Source organism: Zonotrichia albicollis, chromosome 23 (genome assembly GCF_047830755.1).
Source record: "Zonotrichia albicollis isolate bZonAlb1 chromosome 23, bZonAlb1.hap1, whole genome shotgun sequence".
Classification (NCBI taxonomy): Eukaryota; Metazoa; Chordata; class Aves; order Passeriformes; family Passerellidae; genus Zonotrichia; species Zonotrichia albicollis.
In genome coordinates, this window is record NC_133841.1 from 1601453 (window position 1) to 1620471 (window position 19019).

The 19019-nt window shown below is 54.2% G+C and overlaps 3 protein-coding genes across 7 annotated transcripts in view; 1 reads left to right on the forward strand and 2 right to left on the reverse strand.

Annotated features, from left to right (window-relative positions):
• Window positions 1-1373: 1373 nt before the first annotated feature.
• Window positions 1374-11578, forward strand: LIMD2 (LIM domain containing 2). Of its 3 annotated transcripts, XM_074557719.1 has the most exons (6): window positions 1608-1721; window positions 1759-1804; window positions 7854-7990; window positions 9635-9679; window positions 10065-10204; window positions 10618-11578. In XM_074557719.1, exons 3-6 carry the CDS (start codon window positions 7949-7951, stop codon window positions 10775-10777), a joined length of 387 nt encoding a protein of 128 aa, XP_074413820.1. In that variant the 5' UTR covers window positions 1608-1721; window positions 1759-1804; window positions 7854-7948; the 3' UTR covers window positions 10778-11578. The 3 variants fall into 3 exon arrangements, with proteins under 3 accessions (XP_074413818.1, XP_074413820.1, XP_074413819.1); XM_074557717.1 differs by lacking the exons at window positions 1608-1721; window positions 1759-1804 and adding an exon at window positions 1374-1515; XM_074557718.1 differs by lacking the exons at window positions 1608-1721; window positions 1759-1804 and adding an exon at window positions 2837-6079.
• On the reverse strand, window positions 1548-2783 carry LOC141731520 (uncharacterized). The gene is made up of 2 exons (XM_074557716.1): window positions 2438-2783; window positions 1548-2338 (listed from the first exon to the last, which is right to left on the reverse strand). Exon 2 carries the CDS (start codon window positions 2301-2303, stop codon window positions 1548-1550), a length of 756 nt encoding a protein of 251 aa, XP_074413817.1. The 5' UTR covers window positions 2304-2338; window positions 2438-2783.
• A 349-nt stretch (window positions 11579-11927) lies between the features above and the next one.
• The window catches only part of MAP3K3 (mitogen-activated protein kinase kinase kinase 3), a 37390-nt gene continuing 30298 nt past the window's right edge, over window positions 11928-19019 (reverse strand). For all 3 annotated transcript variants that reach the window (XM_074557714.1, XM_074557713.1, XM_074557715.1), the window contains exon 17: window positions 11928-17298. In XM_074557714.1, coding sequence (XP_074413815.1) covers window positions 17070-17298 — 229 coding nt within the window. In that variant the 3' untranslated portion in view covers window positions 11928-17069. The remainder of the gene's footprint in view (window positions 17299-19019) is intronic.

Consider the following 19019-nt stretch of genomic DNA (forward strand, 5'->3'; position numbering starts at 1 on the left):
TGCGGGCGCGGAGGACTCAGCGCCCCGGGCGGGGCCGGGGGTCCCGGGGGGCTGCCCTGGACCCTGAGCCCGGCTTTGAGCCCAGCTCTGAGTCCCGCTCTCTGCACAGCCCCCTGCCCTCTGTACAGTATGGCTGTTCCACTGCTGGCTCACATCTGGAGTGCAATTCCCCATTTATTTGCACTCAATGGCAGCGAGCCTCTTCAGCACAGATGCTCTTTGGGCAACGCAGAGTGACAGAGGTGGTAAATCACGTCACTGCTGTCTCCTTGTCCAGTAATCACTCCCATGAATTCCTCAGTTGTGATTCTTGTACAGGGAACCGCAGGCAAACTGCACACAGAACACCTGTCTCTGCAGCTGGGCTCAGGCTTTGGGCCACCTCCAGCCAGCGTTTGGCTCTTTCCAGTGGCACCACACTGTGTTCAGGAGCCAAGCAAGAATATTTGTTCTAGCAAAATCATTTTCAAAGATATTCCCATCACTCCATTGTATATTTTCCTCCATTTATGGCCCATTGGAGGGCTTTGAGAGCTTAAGGTAAAGTTCTCACAGCTACAGGTTATTGCTGCCTCTCTCCTGACCCATGGCCATTCCAGCTTCCTTGGCTGGCATGAAACCACTTCCATGTTTTAACTATTAATGTTTATATTAATTTCTGATGTTTTGCCCTGTTCATGGGGAAATCCCAGCCCTCCAAAGGCATGGGAAGATGCCTTTATAGTCCAGGCAGTGCTTTTGCTCAGCCCACAGGACCCTGCTCCGGCAGATCCACCACTCCCATGCTTGGCTCATCAGCTCTCCGTGGAACAAATCCTGGGTTTCTGAAACCACCACAGATCAGTTTTACCCCTCTGGAGGGTGAGGATTGGGGAGCACTGGAATCCTCCTTTCCTGCTGCTGCCTGATAAGATCCTTCCTATGCCAGCAGTGAGCTGAGGTGTGGGAAATGCAGCTTTTGCAGATGCTGCAGGGATGGATCCTTTGGGATGCTCCAGGATCCCTTAGCGGGGTCAGGATGGATCCTTTGGGATGACACAGGATCTCTCACCGGGGTCAGGATGGATCCTTTGGGATGACACTGGATCCCTTAGCGGGGTCAGGATGGATCCTTTGGGATGCTCCAGGATCTCTCACCGGGGTCAGGATGGATCCTTTGGGACGCTCCAGGATCCCTTAGCGGGGTCAGGATGGATCCTTTGGGATGACACAGGATCCCTTAGCGGGGTCAGGATGGATCCTTTGGGACGCTCCAGGATCCCTTAGCGGGGTCAGGATGGATCCTTTGGGATGCTCCAGGATCTCTTACCGGGTGGGTGAGTGCCACGCAGAGAGAGCCCAAGGCCGTGTCCAAAGCTTGGGGCAAAGCCAATCTGCACACGCAGCTCATGGGAGAGAGGCTGGAGGAGCTAATTAGCGGGGGGAGTAATTGCACCCTGTGCCAGAGAGCGGAAGGGTCGCCCCGGGGCCGGCGCTGTGGGATCGGGGAGGCTGCAGAGGACCAGGGAGACAGAGGTGGGAGCCGGGGGAGCGGGGAAGGTTCGGGGTTAGAGGTTGGCTCCACACAAAGGAGCGAGCGCCTGGAAGCCGGTTCGACGCCGAGAGCCAATCGCTGCTGCGGCCCCGCGATAAAAGGGCTCGGAGCCGGCGCGGGGAGCGCAGGAAGCGGCTCCGCTGCACGGCCGCGGCCTCTGCGGCGGGACAAGGGCGGCAGAGCCCCGGGCACGGTACAGCACAGCACAGCCCAGCCCCGGGCACGGCACGGCACGGCACGGCCCCGCCCTGCGGACCCTCCTGCTCGGCGGTGAGCTCGGCTCGGGGGTGGCGGGAGGCGGCGGCGGCGAGACAATGCCGGCCCCGGCAGCGGGGCTGAGGGGCTCGCCCGCACCGGGGGTCCCGGTTCCTGAGCACACCGGGTTGGGGGAGCCGGGGCAGGCGGGGATGGAGAGGAGCGGGGAGAGCCCCGGGCAGCGGCTGCGCTGCTCAGGAGCCGCCCCGCACTCGGGATCGCCCCCAGCCCCGCTGCACCGGCAGCTGCTCGGCCTCGGGGGCGGGAGGAGGTTCGGGCTCGGAACGGGGCACAGCGGAGCTTCGGAGCTGGCCGGGGTTCGGGGCCGGGGATCGGGGCTGAGGACCGGAGGCAGCGCCCCGCGCCCGCGGAGCCCCGCAGGGGGGCCGGTAGCCGTGAGGCGAGCAGGCCCGTGCTGGCCGGACCCGCTCCGGGGGTGCATTTGGGGGCGCATTTCGGGGCTCACGTTCCCGTTCGAGCTGTAGTTCCCTCTTTGTTGTGTGCTGCAGTACATGCCGGAGGGCGGCTGGACAGATCCGTTTTATTAAGCTGATCAGAAAGAGCAGAGATGGAAGAAAAACCTGTTAGATCCCGACTCCCTTATCCCTCTCGGTTAACGCCTGCCAATTCCCGATGTGTGTCTCCTACCGCCTCATCCAGGCTGCGTTTAAACCTTTCCAGCGACAGGTCTTTCATCACTTCCCTGGGGAGGCTGTTGCATGACTGTGAGATTTAATAACAACACAAATGCCCTGGGCTCTGACATAACCCTGAACAGCCAGGGATCTCCCAGGGCTCCACAAAGGAGAGCAGCTCTGTTTCCATTGAGGGGAGGGGGAAAAAAGGGAACAGAAAAAATGGAATTATTTATCCACTGCCATCCAAAATTAGCAGCAGATTTAGGAATCAAGCCCAGGTCTCCCAAGTCCCAGTCTGGTGCTGTAACTACTGTGTTTTGAGCCAGCCTGATCTGTCTAATCCCCTTGGATCACTTCAAACAAGCTGAGATACCTTGTGGATCATATTTATGATCAATTTTCTGCTGGTTTTTTTCATGGTGTGGGTATCAGTTTTGAAAAAAAAGCTGATAATCCAGCCTTGAAAATTGGGCTTTGTCCACCAAAGGCGTTGTGTGAGGGCTCTCACAGGGAAGACATCTGGTGCCTCAGCTGAGCTGTTGTGTGTTTAAGGCCAGGAGTAGCACATCTGCAGCATTATTAATGTCGATTACAAAATAATTGCAGGGCAATCGACCAAGCTTAGTCTGACACAGCCCCAGTGTTAATGTCCTTTTTAAATGGGAGTCCTACAAGAAGCAAATTCCCAGTTCCAAACTGAGGGTCTGTCAGAACCAACCTCTTGGGCTTTGCAAAGTGGTGGAGGCATCTTCATTCTTAAACAGCTTAAATCCAGGTTCCTGACCTTTTTTGGTCAGCAAAAAGCCCAGGAGACTTCTCATTAGGGAATTTCTCTTCTGGTTTCCTTCAGTGGGTAATTCCTGGGCGTCTTCAATGACCGCTCTGGCCCTGGAGGGTGATGAAGTTTTTCTTTTCCTTTTCTCCCACCCTCAGCTCTTGTAGGGTTTTGCCAGGCAGCTGCCATGTCCTCACCAAGACACGTCTGCTTTTCCCTGCCAGTTAAGTCATTTTTATCTGCCATCTGGGGGTGTTGCAGTGCTTACCTCGCTCTTAGCAAAAGCCCTGGGATGGAAAACATTAAATCTGGACAAAAGGATTATTGCAGTATCAATGTTAAGCACACTTTAGACATATTTCTCACGCCTGTGGTGTGCCCATAACCCTCTCCATATGTCCAGCTTGGGGTTTTCAGTGGCAAGATGCCTCAGCATCCTCTGATGTGCCTCTCCAGGGATTACTTTTCCTGGCACATTCATTGCTCCACTGCAATCTTGTGGATTTCAGAGAGCCAGATCCTATCCTGGGCTCTATGGCACCTTGGATCCTAAAAGGAAGGATGGAGATGAAGGCTGAAAATAGCTGAGGCAGCTCAAAAAGAATATTTGGAGAGATTTAACTACCAATATAATTTTGTTAATGTTTTCTTCTTATACAATCTGCATTTGGACAGGAAACAGCAGTTTTTGTAGGGTTTGTGTGGAGGCAGGGACCATGGAAAGGGGTTGTGCTGTGTTTTGAATTGCCTGGAACCGGATCCACTCCTGCTCTTGCTGCATCTGCAGGTGATGAAGCAGCAAAAGTTTTTTGTGGGGTCTCTGGAGGCTCAAGAGATGGGCTCACCCCGTGGAATCAGAGAATCCTTCAGGCTGGAAAAGCTCTCTAAATCACAGTGTCCAACCATTCCCACAGCACTGCCAAGGCCACTGCTAACCATGTCCCCAAGTGCCACCTCCCCATGGCCTTAAACCCCTCCAGGGATGGAAACCACCACAGGAAATGCCAGTGCAGAGTCTGTGAGTAACAGGTGATATTCCAGGAGAGGAAATCAGCCAAGGCTGTGTTGGAGTAAGGAGGAAATGACAGGCAATTACAGCTCCATTAACTGGAGCACAAGGAAAGGTTGGTTTCTAGACCAGGTTCTGGGAGAGTAATCAGATGTGCTGTTGGGAAGCAGAATAAAATTCTGGGTGGTTTTAACACAGGTTGTGTCAGGCTGGCGCAGTGTCTTCCTTGGATATGGTAAATGACTTCTGAAACAACAGGCCCCCAAGGAAATTATTACTTTAGGTGGAGACAGGGAAAAGAGAGCAAAATGCAAGGAAGACACTTGGATTCTTCTGCAAGGAGGGGTGTAAGGACAGAGCAGGCCAGAGGTTTTCAGGGGTGCTGGAGTTGTATCAGAATACCAAGGTCTGAGATCTCCCAGATCAGAGCTCACCTGTTTGCATCAGGCCACCACAGTGGCAACAGAGAGCCCACCAAGTGAGAACAGCTAAAAAGGAATCTGCTTCTCCTTCCTCTCCGAGGTGCCTCGCCGTGCTCTGGGTCATTTCACATCCTTGGAGGATGGAGGAGGAAGGGGCCCGGATCCCCCAGGCCGTGCTTTGCCTTTGGGGAAGCCTCCTGCAATGGAGCAGCAATGGCTGCAGTAAACAAACCCTTCCTAGGGCTGCTAATGGGAACCATCTGGCAGAGAGGGGCCCCTCGCCCTCTGCACTCCTGCTCCTTCCCTGCCGGAACCCACCGGGCCGGGAACGGGCTGGGAGCTGCTGGGTCTGCACTGGGAACGGGCCGGGTCAGCATCGGGAACGGGCCAGGCCTGCACCGGGAATGGGCTGGGAACGGGCCGGGTCAGCACCGGGATCCAGCCCTGCCGGGCCTGCCCCGGGAACGGGCTGGATCTGCCCCGGGAACCGGCCAGGCCTGCACCGGGAACGGACTGGGAACGGGCCGGGCCTGCACTGGGTCAGCACCGGGAACGGGCCGGGTCAGCACTGGATCACACCGGGATCCAGCCCTGCCGGCCCCTCTGGAGAAGGGAACCGGGAAAGGCTCCCTGCACCCTCCTGGCTGCAGGAAACCCGATCCTTCAGAGGCAGGCTGAGCTTGGGGACTGCCCTGGGGCCACCCCAGATGTTCCCTCTCCCTCCATCTGCCCCAGGGTCAGGCAGGAAGGTGAGGGGGGATGCAGGAGGCTGGTGGGGGAAAGCTCTGTGATGGAGCAGCGTTGTTTTCCTCCCCTCAAACTCCTCCCTGCTACTTGGAGCCGTCAGTTGGTACAAGGGGCAGGATGAGAGAGGCTGGAAGGCAAAGGGGTTCTCACCTTGTCCTGAGCCAAAACCCCAAAACTGCTGGCATGACCTGGAGAGGAGGACAGTCCTCACTCCTGCTCTTCCCAGGCTGTGCACCTGACTGAGGACATAGGGAGCAGAGGTTTGGGACAGTCAGATCTGGCAGTTATGGTGCCAACAGAGTGCCAGTCTCCACTGGCTTTGCCACATGTGTCTGCTGCACCCTCAAATCCAGCGAGCCCCAAGGCTCCCCGAGCCCTTGTGAGGGCTTTGTAGCATCAGTGTGGCAGCTTGTCCTTAGGCTGTGCCCGTGTCACCACATTTTCCCTCTCCTGGAGGCTGCTGGTGGCTGCCTTGGGCCCCAGCCCCAAGCTGTGCTCCTGGGATGAGCCATGACAGCAGCCAAGAGCCTCCAAGAGTCCCTCTTGCAGTTTCTCACTTGTTCTGGTTCCCTTATCACCCCAGCACACCCTTCCCCTTTGAGATTTCTGCTCTTGCCTCCTGCCCTGCAGCAGGAAGGAGCTTTGAAGGCTGAAGCTGCAGCGAGGGGCTGGCTGGAAGCACCAGAGGGTCTGTGCAAGGTGGGCAGAGGGGCTGGGTGGGAAACCCTCCATGGGGGGGATAAATGGGTGGAATTGAAGGGAAAGGGGTTTGGGGGCATGAGGAGCAGAGAAACAAAGAGTGAGTGGAAGTAAAAATGGGTTTATCGGAGAAGCCCTGAATGGTTTGGGTTGGGGGGACCTTAAAGCTCATTTTGTCCCACCCTGTGCCATGGGCAGGGACCTTCCCCTGGAGCAGCTGCTGGGGTGTGGGGAGTCTGGAAATACCCAGGGAGAGAAGGTGGCTGGGTTAGGGGAGGAAGATGAGCTGTGAGGGAAAGGAAGCTGGGGGAGGACAAATATTTGTGAGAAAGGCTGGGGTGAAGGTGAAAATCAGGTGAAAAGGGGAGGGTTGTGTGTCTGTGTCAGAGCTGTGTGTGGACGGGGACACCACGTTTTGGGGGTCCCTCATGTTCCCTGCAGGGTCTGTGCTGGGCTGCAGGACCCCACAGAGCCCGGAGGCACAAGGAGAAGGTGCTGTCCCAGGAATGGGGGCGGGGAGGGGCTCTGGGGGTGGCCCCCAGCAGATGCTGGGCTCAGCAGCAGCAGCCTGAGAGCAAGCTCGGAGAGCAGGAAATAACAACCAAACCGCAGCAGACGGGAAATGATGCTGATAGAGCAGGGCTGGGCCTCAGCTGGGGCTGGGAAACCTTTGCAAGCAGGGCTGAGAGGGGCACCCACCATGCCCAGGACCTGGGGAAATGCTCTTTTCAACTCTGACAGCAGCCATGAATTTTAGGTGCTTTGCTGATGTAACTCAAGCCTGCTGTCAGCTGCTGGGGGTTTGGCAGCCCAAGAGCCCCCTAAAGCCCAGGACAAGTTTGCAAACATCTCTGTGAGGTGGGCATTGAGGAGATGCCCCTGCCCCGAGCGCTCCACCCTGACCTGGCTCTGCCCTGGGGTTTTCTCAGTGTCTAGCCCAGTCCTTGGGCAGCAGGAAGGTTTTTGGGGTGGCAATATGAGGCCAAGGGGGTTCAGTAGGGCAGGAAAGCAGCTCCAGGCAGAGGCAGGTGCTGGTTTTCCATCTAACTCATCCCCATCATTGCAGAGCCACCCCTTCACCCTCCTTTTTGCTGCTCTGCTCCTCCCTTGGCAGCACCACACATCCCCAGAGCTCTGTCCTCTGTATTCAAACCAGGGCTCATCTTTCACAGGTGTTTTGAGGGTAAAGTGCGGTGGGGAAAACCCCTGAGGAGCTGTCAGTGCCTTTTTAGCTCCTTTTTTACCAAAAGGGGTGATTTGCAATGCTGGTGTGTTTTTCCTGTGCTGGTCCCAGCCCTGTCAGCCTCATCCTCGCAGGCACATCACAAGGGCTCAGCCTAAAGGCACCAAAGACAAAATCCCCATCAGTGGCTCTGCTGAGCTGGGATCAACAAGACTTTTCTGGGCTAAAATTAGACTAAAACCACAGTTCTTCCTCCAGCAGCACCATTCCTTGAGTGGCTGCATTAGTGAAACAGGGGGTGCTGGTTTTGCTGCCTTGGTTTGGGGCCGAGTGGTCATTGCTTGGCAGGTGCTTCCACCATGGGTTTGAGGTAGAATCCATCCCATCACCTTCCAGGTGTTCAGAGCCCCAAACCCTCCTGCTGCTGTCCCAGTGTTCCAGATCTGCATCTCCCATCCAGTTCCCTGTGCCTCAATCTCTGGGAAGGGCTGAGCTGAGCCTGGAGGGAGCTTTGAGCACACCCCAGCTCCTGCAGGGCTGCTGGGGTTGGTGATGAAACCAGCCCCACTCCTGATGACATTTCCTTTCCAGGTGCTGCAAGAGCTCTGTCTGTGACACCTCTGCAGGGAACCTCGACCCACAGCCTTCAAGCTGAGGATCAAACAGAGGGAGAAGGGGAAGGAGCCATGTTCCAGGCCACGGGAGCAGCCAGCCCAGCCCCAGCCCATGTACGTGGGGTTTGTACCCTGGGGTTTGTGTGGGAATTTCAGCTGGGTTTGGGTTCTCAGGGGGGGAGGGTTGTGCACAGAAGCTCTGTTCCTGACCTGACATTTCAGGGTGATCAAAGGCACGGCCACAGCTACTCAGAGAGCAGGACTGGGGGCAGGAATGTTCCAGCAGAAGGTGCTGTTGGCTGAGCCCGCTGGACGCCAGCCTCAGGCTCTGCTCCATCCCCAGCTCCTGGAGCTGCTGTCTGTCTGTTTGTTTGTGTTTCCATGGCTTTCCGTGATCACAATTGAGAGCTTTCGAGCTGGAGTGATTGGAGATGGAAAAACATCAAGGTTCAAGAACATCTCCTGCTGGGACAGGATACGGCCCTTCCCCGAGGGAAGATCTATCAGATATGGAGTGGAGAGTGTGCCTGGCTGGCCAGGAGCTGCCGAGAAGTGACAGCAGCCCTGGGCTGCTGCAGCCTTGGGAACGGATGTCTCAGCTCCAGAGAGGCAGCTTTTCCTCAGCCCTGCTCAGCTGAGCCTGGAAGCAGCACATTAAACCCTAACCCCAGGAGAGCAGCTGTGCTTGTTCTCCCAGTGCCAAGGGATGCAACTGGTTTTACACAGCCTGAGCCTCCCCTGCCCATGGCCCACTGTTGACTTTGGCTCCTGCTTCCAGCCTCGTGGGACTGGGAGGAAAATCACAAAATCGTGTCCCTGACCTCAGGCAGTGAGAGCAGCTGGGAAACCTCTGAGGAGGCAGCTCAGAGGCGAGGGGAGAGCTTCCTGTGCCTCCCTTGGACAAACTGTTTCCAAAAATACAAAGGAGAAGCGATGGGGAAGGACAGGGCAGGAGGAGCAGGGGGAGGGGATCAGCCTGGGGGCAGAGAGGGGCAGTGCTGGGCAGGCAGAGCCAAACTGGGTGACATCCTGGGGGATGTCCTGGGGTCACACTGCCCTGACCTTGGGAGCAAGGCACGAGGGGATGAGCCAGCCCTGGCTGGTCACCTCGCTGGAGTGCCCTTGGACCCCGACTTTGGGAAGGAAGGAGCACTTCCATCAGTGCCCAGGAGGGTGGAACTCCTGGGGTGGCTGTCAGGGACCCAGCAGGTGTGGGGTGGGTGCAGGATGTGCACAGGCGAGGGGGGATTTGGAAGGGATGAGCTGTTGCAGCTGCAGAGACACAATGCAGAGAGACCCTGCCCTGAAACCTGGGGCACAGGTAGAGGCTGCTCAGTGCTTGGGGCTGTGCCCTGGTGTTGCAGGGCTGGGCAGCACCTGCCCCAAAAATCACACAGAGCTCTGCCCTGTGCCCTCCCCACACCCCCAGGGCTGTGTGCCTCATTTCCTGCACAGCCCCACTGTGAGGGCTGAAGGGGAAAAGAGGAACTGGAAACAAAACCTCGGCCCCAAGAGGCTCTGGGACAGCGAGGGGCATCCAACTGTGCCCAGGGGGAACGGGCCAGTGCCCCCTGAGCCTGGGCATTGCCCCCTGAGCCCCTCCTGCAAGAGGAGTTAATGATCCCCTCCAAGGGGCAGGAGCAGAGCTGCTGTGTGGAGCTGCACGGGCCACAGGTGCTGTTTATAGGTGCAGGCACAGAGGGGTTTGGTCAGGGTCTTGTGCCAAGCTCTCATTTTGCTTTCTCCTTCCCTTTTTAGGAGGCCAAAAGCAGCTCAGGAGGCAGCACAGTGCAGCGCTCCAAGGTACCTTTGCTTTTTCTACACCATAAATCATCCCAGAATGGCCTGGGATAGAATGGACCTCAGAGCCCACCCAGTGCCATGGAAGGGACACCTCCCACTGTCCCAGGCTGCTCCAAGCCCTGCCCAGCCTGGCCATGGGCACTGCCAGGGATCCAGGGGCAGCCCCAGCTGCTCTGTGCCATCCTGCTGGTTCTTGGCAAGGCTGGAAGGGCCAAAAGCCCCTGGGCCAAGCTCCCACCCAGGCCAGCAGCAGTGGAGTGGCCCAGGGAGGGTGAGGGAGATGGGGCTGCCTCCTGCTCCCCAGGGCTCTGGTGAATGGAGGGCACTGGAGGGATCCCAAACTCCTTCCTCATCCTCTGTCTCCCTTTGCTCTGCCCTTGGCCAGTCCTTCAGCCTGAAGGCGCAGGTGAAGGAGATGTGCACTGCCTGCCAGAAAACCGTGTACCCCATGGAGCGCCTGGTGGCCGACAAATTCGTCTTCCACAACTCCTGCTTCTGCTGCAAGCACTGCCACGCCAAGCTCAGGTGAGCCCGGCTGTCCCTGTGGTGGGACAGGAGCCACTGCAGCTCTGCTGAGACCCCCCCCAAATAGTGTCCCCCCATCACAGCCCCTTGTTTGGCCTGTAGCCAAAGCCCCCCAGCCCACCCACCATAGCAAAGGTTCATCTGCACACCTGGGCCCAGCTAAGCCCTGCCTGGTGTGGAAGGGGAGATGTTCCCCATGAGAGCAGCCCCAGGAGAGCTGAAGGAGCCAGAGCCTCCTTCTGGAGGACTCAGAGCCGAGCTGAGCTCCCCTGGGACCCCCCATCTCTGCTCACAGCCTCTGCTGGCCCTAAGGGTCCCCTGGTGGATGCTGTCCCCTCTGCTGTCCCGGTGTCCCCAAGCCCCCCTAAGCCCCCCAGTGTCCCTGCCTGGCTAACCCTGCCCTCCCTCCCCAGCCTGGGCAGCTACGCCGCGCTCCACGGGGAGTTCTACTGCAAGCCCCACTTCCAGCAGCTCTTCAAGAGTAAAGGCAACTACGACGAAGGCTTCGGGCGCCGGCAGCACAAGGAGCTGTGGGTGCACAAGGAGGTGGAGAGCGGCACCAAGTCGGCGTGAGCGGGGCCAGCCCCGCCCCGGAGCCCCGCAGAGCCGGGGCGGCTGAGCCGGGAGAACTGAGCTGATGTAGAGCAGGACCTGGGCCCGGGCAGAGGGGGGAGCCCCACTCTGGGGGTGCTCAGAGGGGTCCTGCAGGCTCTAAGGACAGGGCAGGGGTGAGCAGGGTGCAGCCCCCAGACCTGGAGCCCTCCCTCTGTCCAGTGAGATCAGAGCAGGAGCAGTGCCCCCCATGGGACCCCCAGTGAGATCAGAGCAGGAGCAGTGCCCCCCATGGGCCCCCAGTGAGATCAGAGCAGGAGCAGTGCCCCCCATGGGCCCCCAGTGAGATCAGAGCAGGAGCAGTGCCCCCCATGGGACCCCCAGTGAGATCAGAGCAGGAGCAGTGCCCCCCATGGGACCCCCAGTGAGATCAGAGCAGGAGCAGTGGACCCCCAGTGAGATCAGAGCAGGAGCAGTGCCCCCCATGGGACCCCCAGTGAGATCAGAGCAGGAGCTGTGCCCCCCATGGGACCCCAGCCCTGTTGATCCATGTCAGCCCTGTCACCATGGAAAAGGGAAGAGCTGGGGGTTTCTCCAGCTTGAGGCACTGCAGAGCTCCCAGCCACACCAGCCCTGCCCTGCTGGGGCTCTGCATGAGGAGGGTCCTTGGTTTACATCAGCTCAGTTCAGCTGGGATGGTTCAGCCTTAAGGTTTCACAGTGTCTGTTTTTTATATTTGCCTTCCACTGGTACGTTCTGCGCTGGAGCCTCGTGGCAGCTTCGCCTGCGCGCCTTTATTTTTGTAATACAAGGTTTCCCAGCCTTGCCTGTCCTGTCCTGTGTTCCCAGGGGCCTGGGGAGGGGGTCAGGTCTGCCTCTGACTGCCCAGGCAGTGTGCAAAGAGCTTGTGTCCATGTGGGATCAGGGAAATATTCCCTAATAGGAATATTTCCCTACCCAGGCAATAGGACACATATATCCTATTCCCTGGATACCTGTGTGTGTGAGGCTGGGGGGGAAGGGGAGGCAGGGAAGGGAAAGAGGCAGCCCTGCCTGCTTTGGGGAGTGCCCAGAAGGGTCCTGCACACCAGGAGGACAAGGCAGAGGTGAGCAGGGTGCAGGCTCCTGACCACAATCCCCCCTGGAGCCCCCAAGTTTTTGGGAACTGAACCAGGATTTCAAATTCCACATCGGTGTTGCCCTGTGAGCTGCACAGCCCAGCTGGAACCTTCCACCCGCTTCCAAATGGAGCCCAGGCCACTCTCAAAATGCATTTACCAGCCTGGGGATCCCCCAGGACCAGATCCACCCCTTTGCCCTGGTGTGTGCCACAAGTCTGCCCTGGACCCACCCCACTTCCAATCCCCTGGTTTGGATTGCACACTCCCTACAAATGAATGAGCCCAGCGGGCCCTGCCAGGCTGGAGACACAAATGCAGGAAAACCAGAGAAAGTGGCTGAGTCAGGTTTTAATTATTATTTACCTCTTTCCTCCAGGCACACTTTGTACAGCTGTGCTCAGGAACCCCAATTTGTCTTTCAAATTCTACAGGAATTGGGCTTTTCAGAGCCCCCACATAGAGCAGCAGCCTTGATATCAACATCCCTGACTGATCCCATCAGCTCTGCTGAGCACGTCCCGTCTGGGAGAAGCCATGGAAACAGGAGATAAGGATGAAAGAGGGAGGAAGATGAGGATGGGTAGTCCAGAGGAGGAAGAGATGGCACAAATAGCCCCTGGTCTGTGTGGTGCTCCCCCTGCTCAGTACAGCAGTGACACAGGTGACATCTGATTTTGGGGACAGCGCTGGCTGAGTGACCACAGGAGCCTGATGTTGGACAAGTTCATTCTCCTTTCCACTAAAGGTCTGTTCAGAGGGCTCCTGGGACACGCAGCCACCATGGGGACTGTGCACACAGATTGGGATTGCCACCCCAAAACAGCCACCCCTGAGCAGCCCTGCTGAGGGGCTGTGATGCTGCAGGCTCGGGGCCCCTTCCCTGGCCCCTTCCTCCTTCAGAAGGCTCAGAAAATGAAAGCAGAGCCCTCAGTTCCACTTCCTGCCTCTGGCTGGCCTCACTTGCCATCCCCTCAGCTCCCAGGCTGCTGATGAGCAGCATTTTAACAATGCAGGAGGATTTTAGGGGGGTAGGGAAGCATGGAACCCCCAGGTTTTTAAAGTTGGGTTTTCAGTTAGAAAGAAAACATTACACCAGAGAAACAATGATCTTTCCTTGCCTCCTCCTCCCTCTTTGGGAAGAATCTCCTCAAAGTGAAGGTAACAGAGCTCCCAGGTTGCTCCTTTGGCAAAGGCAGGAGTGGGGGCTCTGACACACAGGGGATGTCAGGAGGTTTTCTCTGGTTCCAGGACACCAAATTCTCTCCAAATCACTGCTACAGTCAGTGCAAGACATCCAGATTCCTCCACTTCAGCTGGAAGGGAGCTCATGGTATCTTCCACTTGTCTGAAACACAGAGGCTTTCCTTCTCCAAATTTTCACTTTTTAAAAGGACAGTGACCAAATCAGGCTTTCATATAAATGATAATTTTATTGTAAATAAAATGATACATTGGCCTGGCTTTGCACTGCAAGCCCCTGGTCGGTAAATAGAGACTACTGGGTCAAGGTCTTCTGCACAATCCAGGTTAAAGCCCTTTCTCCCTGCTTTGCATCATTTATGGTGATGATAAAATCCTTTTCTTCCTTTTTCAGCTGCTCCTGGCACACCTGCCTTTTCCCTCCTGCTCAGTCTGTGTTGGTAACTGAGTGCCAATGGCAACTCTTTGGAGCAGCTTCCAGTCCTTTGGAATATTATTCCAAAATAGGCAAAAAAAAAACTACCCCCAAACCCCATCCAAACTGATGCAACCTAACTGCCACAGAATGGGCAAAGATGGGATTTTCTGGAGAACAAGCAAATAACCTGGAATGCACAGAATCGTCACACCAAGACCAAAATGTCACTGCTTTGTTTCCTCACTGCCTCAGGGACAGCCACATTCCCCCAAGCTCCTCTCCAATGGGAATCTTGGACATTTTTCTGATTAGTTTTAAATGTTTGAGGACATTGGGACTCTGATAAGAAATTCTTTGTCAAATATTCTCCATTTCTGCAGCACTTTCCATCAGGGACCCCAATACTCAATATTCCCTGTATATCCCTCCCTGGAAGGAACAGCAGGAAATCCAACATGACATTTGGAATTGACACAATAGCTTATTGTCAGCCTGGCCCTCCTGCTCTACTCTTCCCTAAATGAGTTTATTCCCAGTTTTTTCCTAGTCTGCCAGGATAAAGAGGCCAGATATAATTCAATTCTGAGGTATAATTACATTTCTGTCCACTTGAAACTCTTTTGCTGCCAGGGCTGTTAAAAGCCTCTGGTATCAATGTCAGCCCCAAGTTATTAATCAGAGCAGTGGACTCAGGAATCCAGATCTTCCTTTTCCACAATCAAGAGGCTGTGAGGAAACAAAGAGGCATTTTGGCTCAGCTCTACTCATTATAAACCATCAGCAAATTCTCTGCAAAACCAGCTGCTTTTTTTCCTTTTTAAATTCATAAAGGCGTCAAATTTATTTCCCCACCTCCCCCCCCCCGCAACCCCATAACAGTCGATATATATAAAAATCACCAAATATGATCTTTTACGATATAAATTAAAAAAGAAAAAAAAAATAAAATGAGGCATCACCGTTTACATGATGTAAAAAGAGCTAAAAAAGAGCGATATAAACTACATTCATAAAAGTGCATCTCCAAACATACAGGCAATGCTTTGGCTTGTTCCTGTGCCGAACGCGCCAGTCCGGGCTGGCCCCGTGTTCTCTGTCGTGTCCAGGGGGTGCTGCTCCCTCTCCCTGCCAGCCTGGCCGCAGGGTTGGGCACAGAGGGGGCACAGCCAGCCCAGGGCAGGGCTCTGAGCCCTGGGGACAGCCCTGAGCCACCGCCAGTCCTGGCTGCTCCTGCCCTGCCCTGCTCTGCTCTGCTCTGGAAGCGCCTCCGGCATGCGGGTGAGGTAAAAGCCACGACAGCTCCTGAGGATTGAGGTGCTTGGACACAAGTTCTGTCCTTCCCTCACGCCCTGCTCTCTCCCAGATCACGGCACGAGGGAAAAACCAAGGGAGAAGGTCTGGGTTTGGTGAGGACAGGCCAAGGACAGAGGGATGCAGATGTCACGGTGCTCCTGATTCCTGCAGGTGATGGGCAGGGGATGAAGACTCCAATCTTTGGTATATTTAGGATGCAAGGCTTGAAGAGCTGGTGCTGATCCCCTCCTTTTGTCATGCAGACTGCAGGGATGGTCCCACGGGCCCAGCAGAGTGGTGGGAAAGCTCCCCAGCTCCGAGCTGCAGTGTCACAGCCTCACCTCCCCTCAGGCAACAGTGAAGTCAGGCCAAGGGCTTGGGCAATCTAGAGTCAAGTTCCTGGTTGGGAAAAGAGCAGTTGAAGTGCTCTCACTGTAATTAAATAAATTATGGAACAAGGGCTTTCATAAAAGGGATCCCCTAAGTGCCCACAAGTGGGACAGTGCATCCTTGGAGTAGTGCAGGGAGCCTGGAAAGGAAACCAACACCAGTTTTTATTGGCTACACTTTGCTCTGGGTTTGGCACAGAAAAAACATTTCATATCGTTAAAGCTTTTCAGGACTTTTGGTTGGTTGGGGCTTTCAGGGTTCTTTTTTCCCCTCTTTTAATTCAACACAGTATTTTTCATGTGTTGAAGGAGCTTGGTTTCATTAAAACTTGCCTTATCCTGCTATTAGTATTCACTTAAAAACTGAATTTTACTGCATTATGAAGCAATTTTCAATTTTTTTATGGGGGAGAAGAGTGGAGGTGTGTGGAACCTTAATATGGTTTCCAATACAAGAGCAGAACACCTTCAGTGTTGCCCTATAAAGCAATATTTTAGTTAATTAACATTTGCTTTTCTTTGTTTCATTTCTCAGAGATAACTTGGAATCACTCCATGAATCCCCAGCACTTAAAACCTGCTGGTCTTTCATGAGTGAAATAAAGATAAATTAGTGCCCAAATCAGCACAGAGGATTTGAGGCCATCAGGTCTGACCTGTGCTGTGTTCCAAGTGCACAATCACTTGGATTTGCTTTGCTGGTACCTGCGTGGGGATCTCCAGGTAATTTTAGATATTTGTTACCATTTTAAATGTTGTCTGAGGTTCCCTGTTTGACTTGTGTCCTACAGAAGCTTATTTAAGTTAGGCCACAACATTTTTATGGAACTCTTAAATGATCACTTGCACACCTGTAATTCAAACAATGCTCAGCAAGGCTGAGCTTGATTCCAGCTCCCTGTGCACAACACAAGCATCCAGGTAATTCTCCCCAAGAAACCCTCAATTTTCCATTTTCCCTGTGCTCAAAGAAACTCTGAAGTAATTTCCTGGGTACCAGGCTGACTATCTTTGGTTAAAAGGATGGTAAAAAGTTACCAGCCAAAGAGACAGATGCAGGAGGAAGCTGAATTCCACTGAATTCCCTTCCAGAGGGGTTTTGTTTGGACCCAGCAGCCCCAGAGAGAGGAAGCAGGAGCACAGATTTGTTTGGTATGACACAAAGTGGCACTGTCTGAATGCTGGGACAGATCAAACCTAGCTCCAGATTTTCCAATGTTAATGGGAGAGCCCTTCCCTCAGGCCCTGGAGTGATTGCATTCTGCTGAAACTTGTCTGATTATCCTGACATTTAGCTGGAAAGAACTCCCTCACCCCCAGCCCCAAATCCATGGGTTCATTATAAAATAACACTATTCACATACTTTTGAATCAATATCTTCTGAACACCTTCAGATGCTGAATACTCAAGAAGAAAAATATACCATACTATAGTGGGCATGACATGGCACATGGCTTTTTGCTGGATTCAGGGACTGGAGACACCTCTGGAGCCCCAGGAGAGGAAAAACCAGGGACTCCACAGGCAGAGCTGGTCTGGAGCTGGTGCATGTTTCTGTTTTGGGCACAGTGGAGCTCTTCCAGCTCCCACAATGGTTCAACCAGTGATGACACTTGTCAGATTCCCCTTCCTGCAGAAAACACACAGCCAGGTAACAAAATCTGGGGCAAAAACGCAGCTCTGCTTGGGCAGCTGTCGGCAGGATGAACATTAATCCAGCACAAGAAGGAATCAGGCACGAGAGCAGACCCAAAGTTCCTTGGCAGAACTTCCCAAAGGACTAGGCCTAGCTGAGCTGGCATTCTGAAGATGCAGCACCACAAGGGGCAGTTGCAAGTGGACAAGACAGGGCACGGCGAGCCCGGCAGGAGCTGCGAGCAGGGGAGGTAATTCAGTACTGGAGCTGTGCAAACTGGTGTCTGAGCAGCTCTTCAGCAGAGGGTCTGTGCCTGGCTTCCACAAAGATCTGCTTTAGGAAGTCCCGGCAATGTTCTGATATGTGGGAGGGCAGCTGCGGGTTGGTGGGCTGCGTGGCGATTTTGAAGATGGCTGCCATGGCCTCGTACTCTGCCCACGGGGGCTTCTCTGTCAGCATCTCCACCACGGTGCAGCCCAGGCTCCTGCAAAGCACACAGGAAAAACCAAATGAGAATTCACTCAGTGATGCTTTTCCTGTACCAGGAAAGTGCCATGTGTGTCCTCTCCCCTTTGCTCAAATCCTCCTCTCAGGAAACATTTGTGTCAGAGGTGCCAGTGGGACATCCCTGAAGGCACCATCTGACCTTGCTGCTCCTCCAGGTGCTGCTGCTTCTGTTGTACCTCAAAGGCACTTGGAGAATCACAGAGTCACAGCATGGCTTGGGTTGGAAGGGACCCTCAAGGCCACCCTGTTCCAACCCCCTGTTCCAACCACCTTCCACCAGAGCAGCCTGCTCAGAGGCTCAACCTGCTGAGCTGCAAGGTAGAACTTTGCAGTTCTTTTTAACAGACTTTTTAACACTCAAGGTTCAGTGAATCAGAGCTTGTTGACCCCACAAAGCCATTTCAGCAAAATCCCTTCTCAGTCACAGCCTCAAAATGCCCACGTTGGGAAAAAAAAAAAAAACCTAATAATATCTCCACAAGAAACCAAGCATCAGTCAAAAAATAATTGAAGTGGTAACAGTTCCAAAGTGGGAAGGCAGTAAGTTAAATCCCTGTGGGACAGATGCATCATTACCTTAAGGAAAAATTCCTTGTAAAGTTAATGGGGCTCTGCAGGCTACTCCAGGGCAAGGACATGGCTGAGCCACCTTTCTGAGGCAACGTGACTCCAACACCTTCCAGGGAAGATGGCTGCTGCAGCACTGCACTGACTGGGGTTTATTCAAAAAGCATTAATTGCTTCCTCCAGGCCACAGATTAAGTAAAAGCCATTAGTGAGTTTTTAATATCCAATCCTGTGGTTTTATCACATCTTTACATTAAAAAGGCAAAACTGCCTCCTCTACCTTAAAACTAAACCTACTTTTGAGGTGAAATGCAAGGAAAAGGATGTTGAGAAGCAGACTTGCATCAACTGCCAAGACAAGGAGGAAAGGAATTAAATGCAGTGAATATGCAAGAACTGATTTCTCGACAAGGTTTAAAATCCAACGTGAAAATTTTACAGTTTTCCAGCCATTTCAGGCTTACTAGAAGAGAGTACAGAAAATGCAAACCATGTGTGCTGAAGTGCTGGGGGTTTGCTCAAAAGCAAGCAGGGATATATTATTGTTTAGACTGATTTATACCGTTTAAGCAGATCCGGTTTCTTCAAGATATTCAGCAAACAGCAGGAATGTTTTTCATGTCAAGTCACTCCAGCAATAACAAATAGCTCACATATTCTGCTATTTAGGAAAAAGAAAACTGGAGAGGGGCCTGCAGCAGTGGCACAGAGCCAGGTGGATGGATGTGTTACGTTTCTGAGCCTCTGGGCCATACACATCCAGCACTGCACTGGAAAATTGTGACCCCCCCAAAATAATGATTGGGATTGTAGGAACTGGAGTCTGGCCAACGGCAGCGACTCTTTGATGGGAATGGACCAATGTCAGCACCAAGAGGAAATCCACAACTGCACCAGCCCAGGGGGAAGGGCACGTGCTCCACTCTCTCCCCAGCCATCCCAACTGGGAGAGTCTGCAGGACTTAACTCTTTGCAGACAAGACAAGTTTCAGCTGTGTTTCCACTTGCTGCTTGTACAGGAAACAGGTCCTGCTTGGCTGTGGAGGCACAACCAGACCTTTTGTCCCTGTTGTTCACTTAAGTTCTATAATCTCACCTTTTCAAGGCCCCCAAAATTAACATTTTGGCACA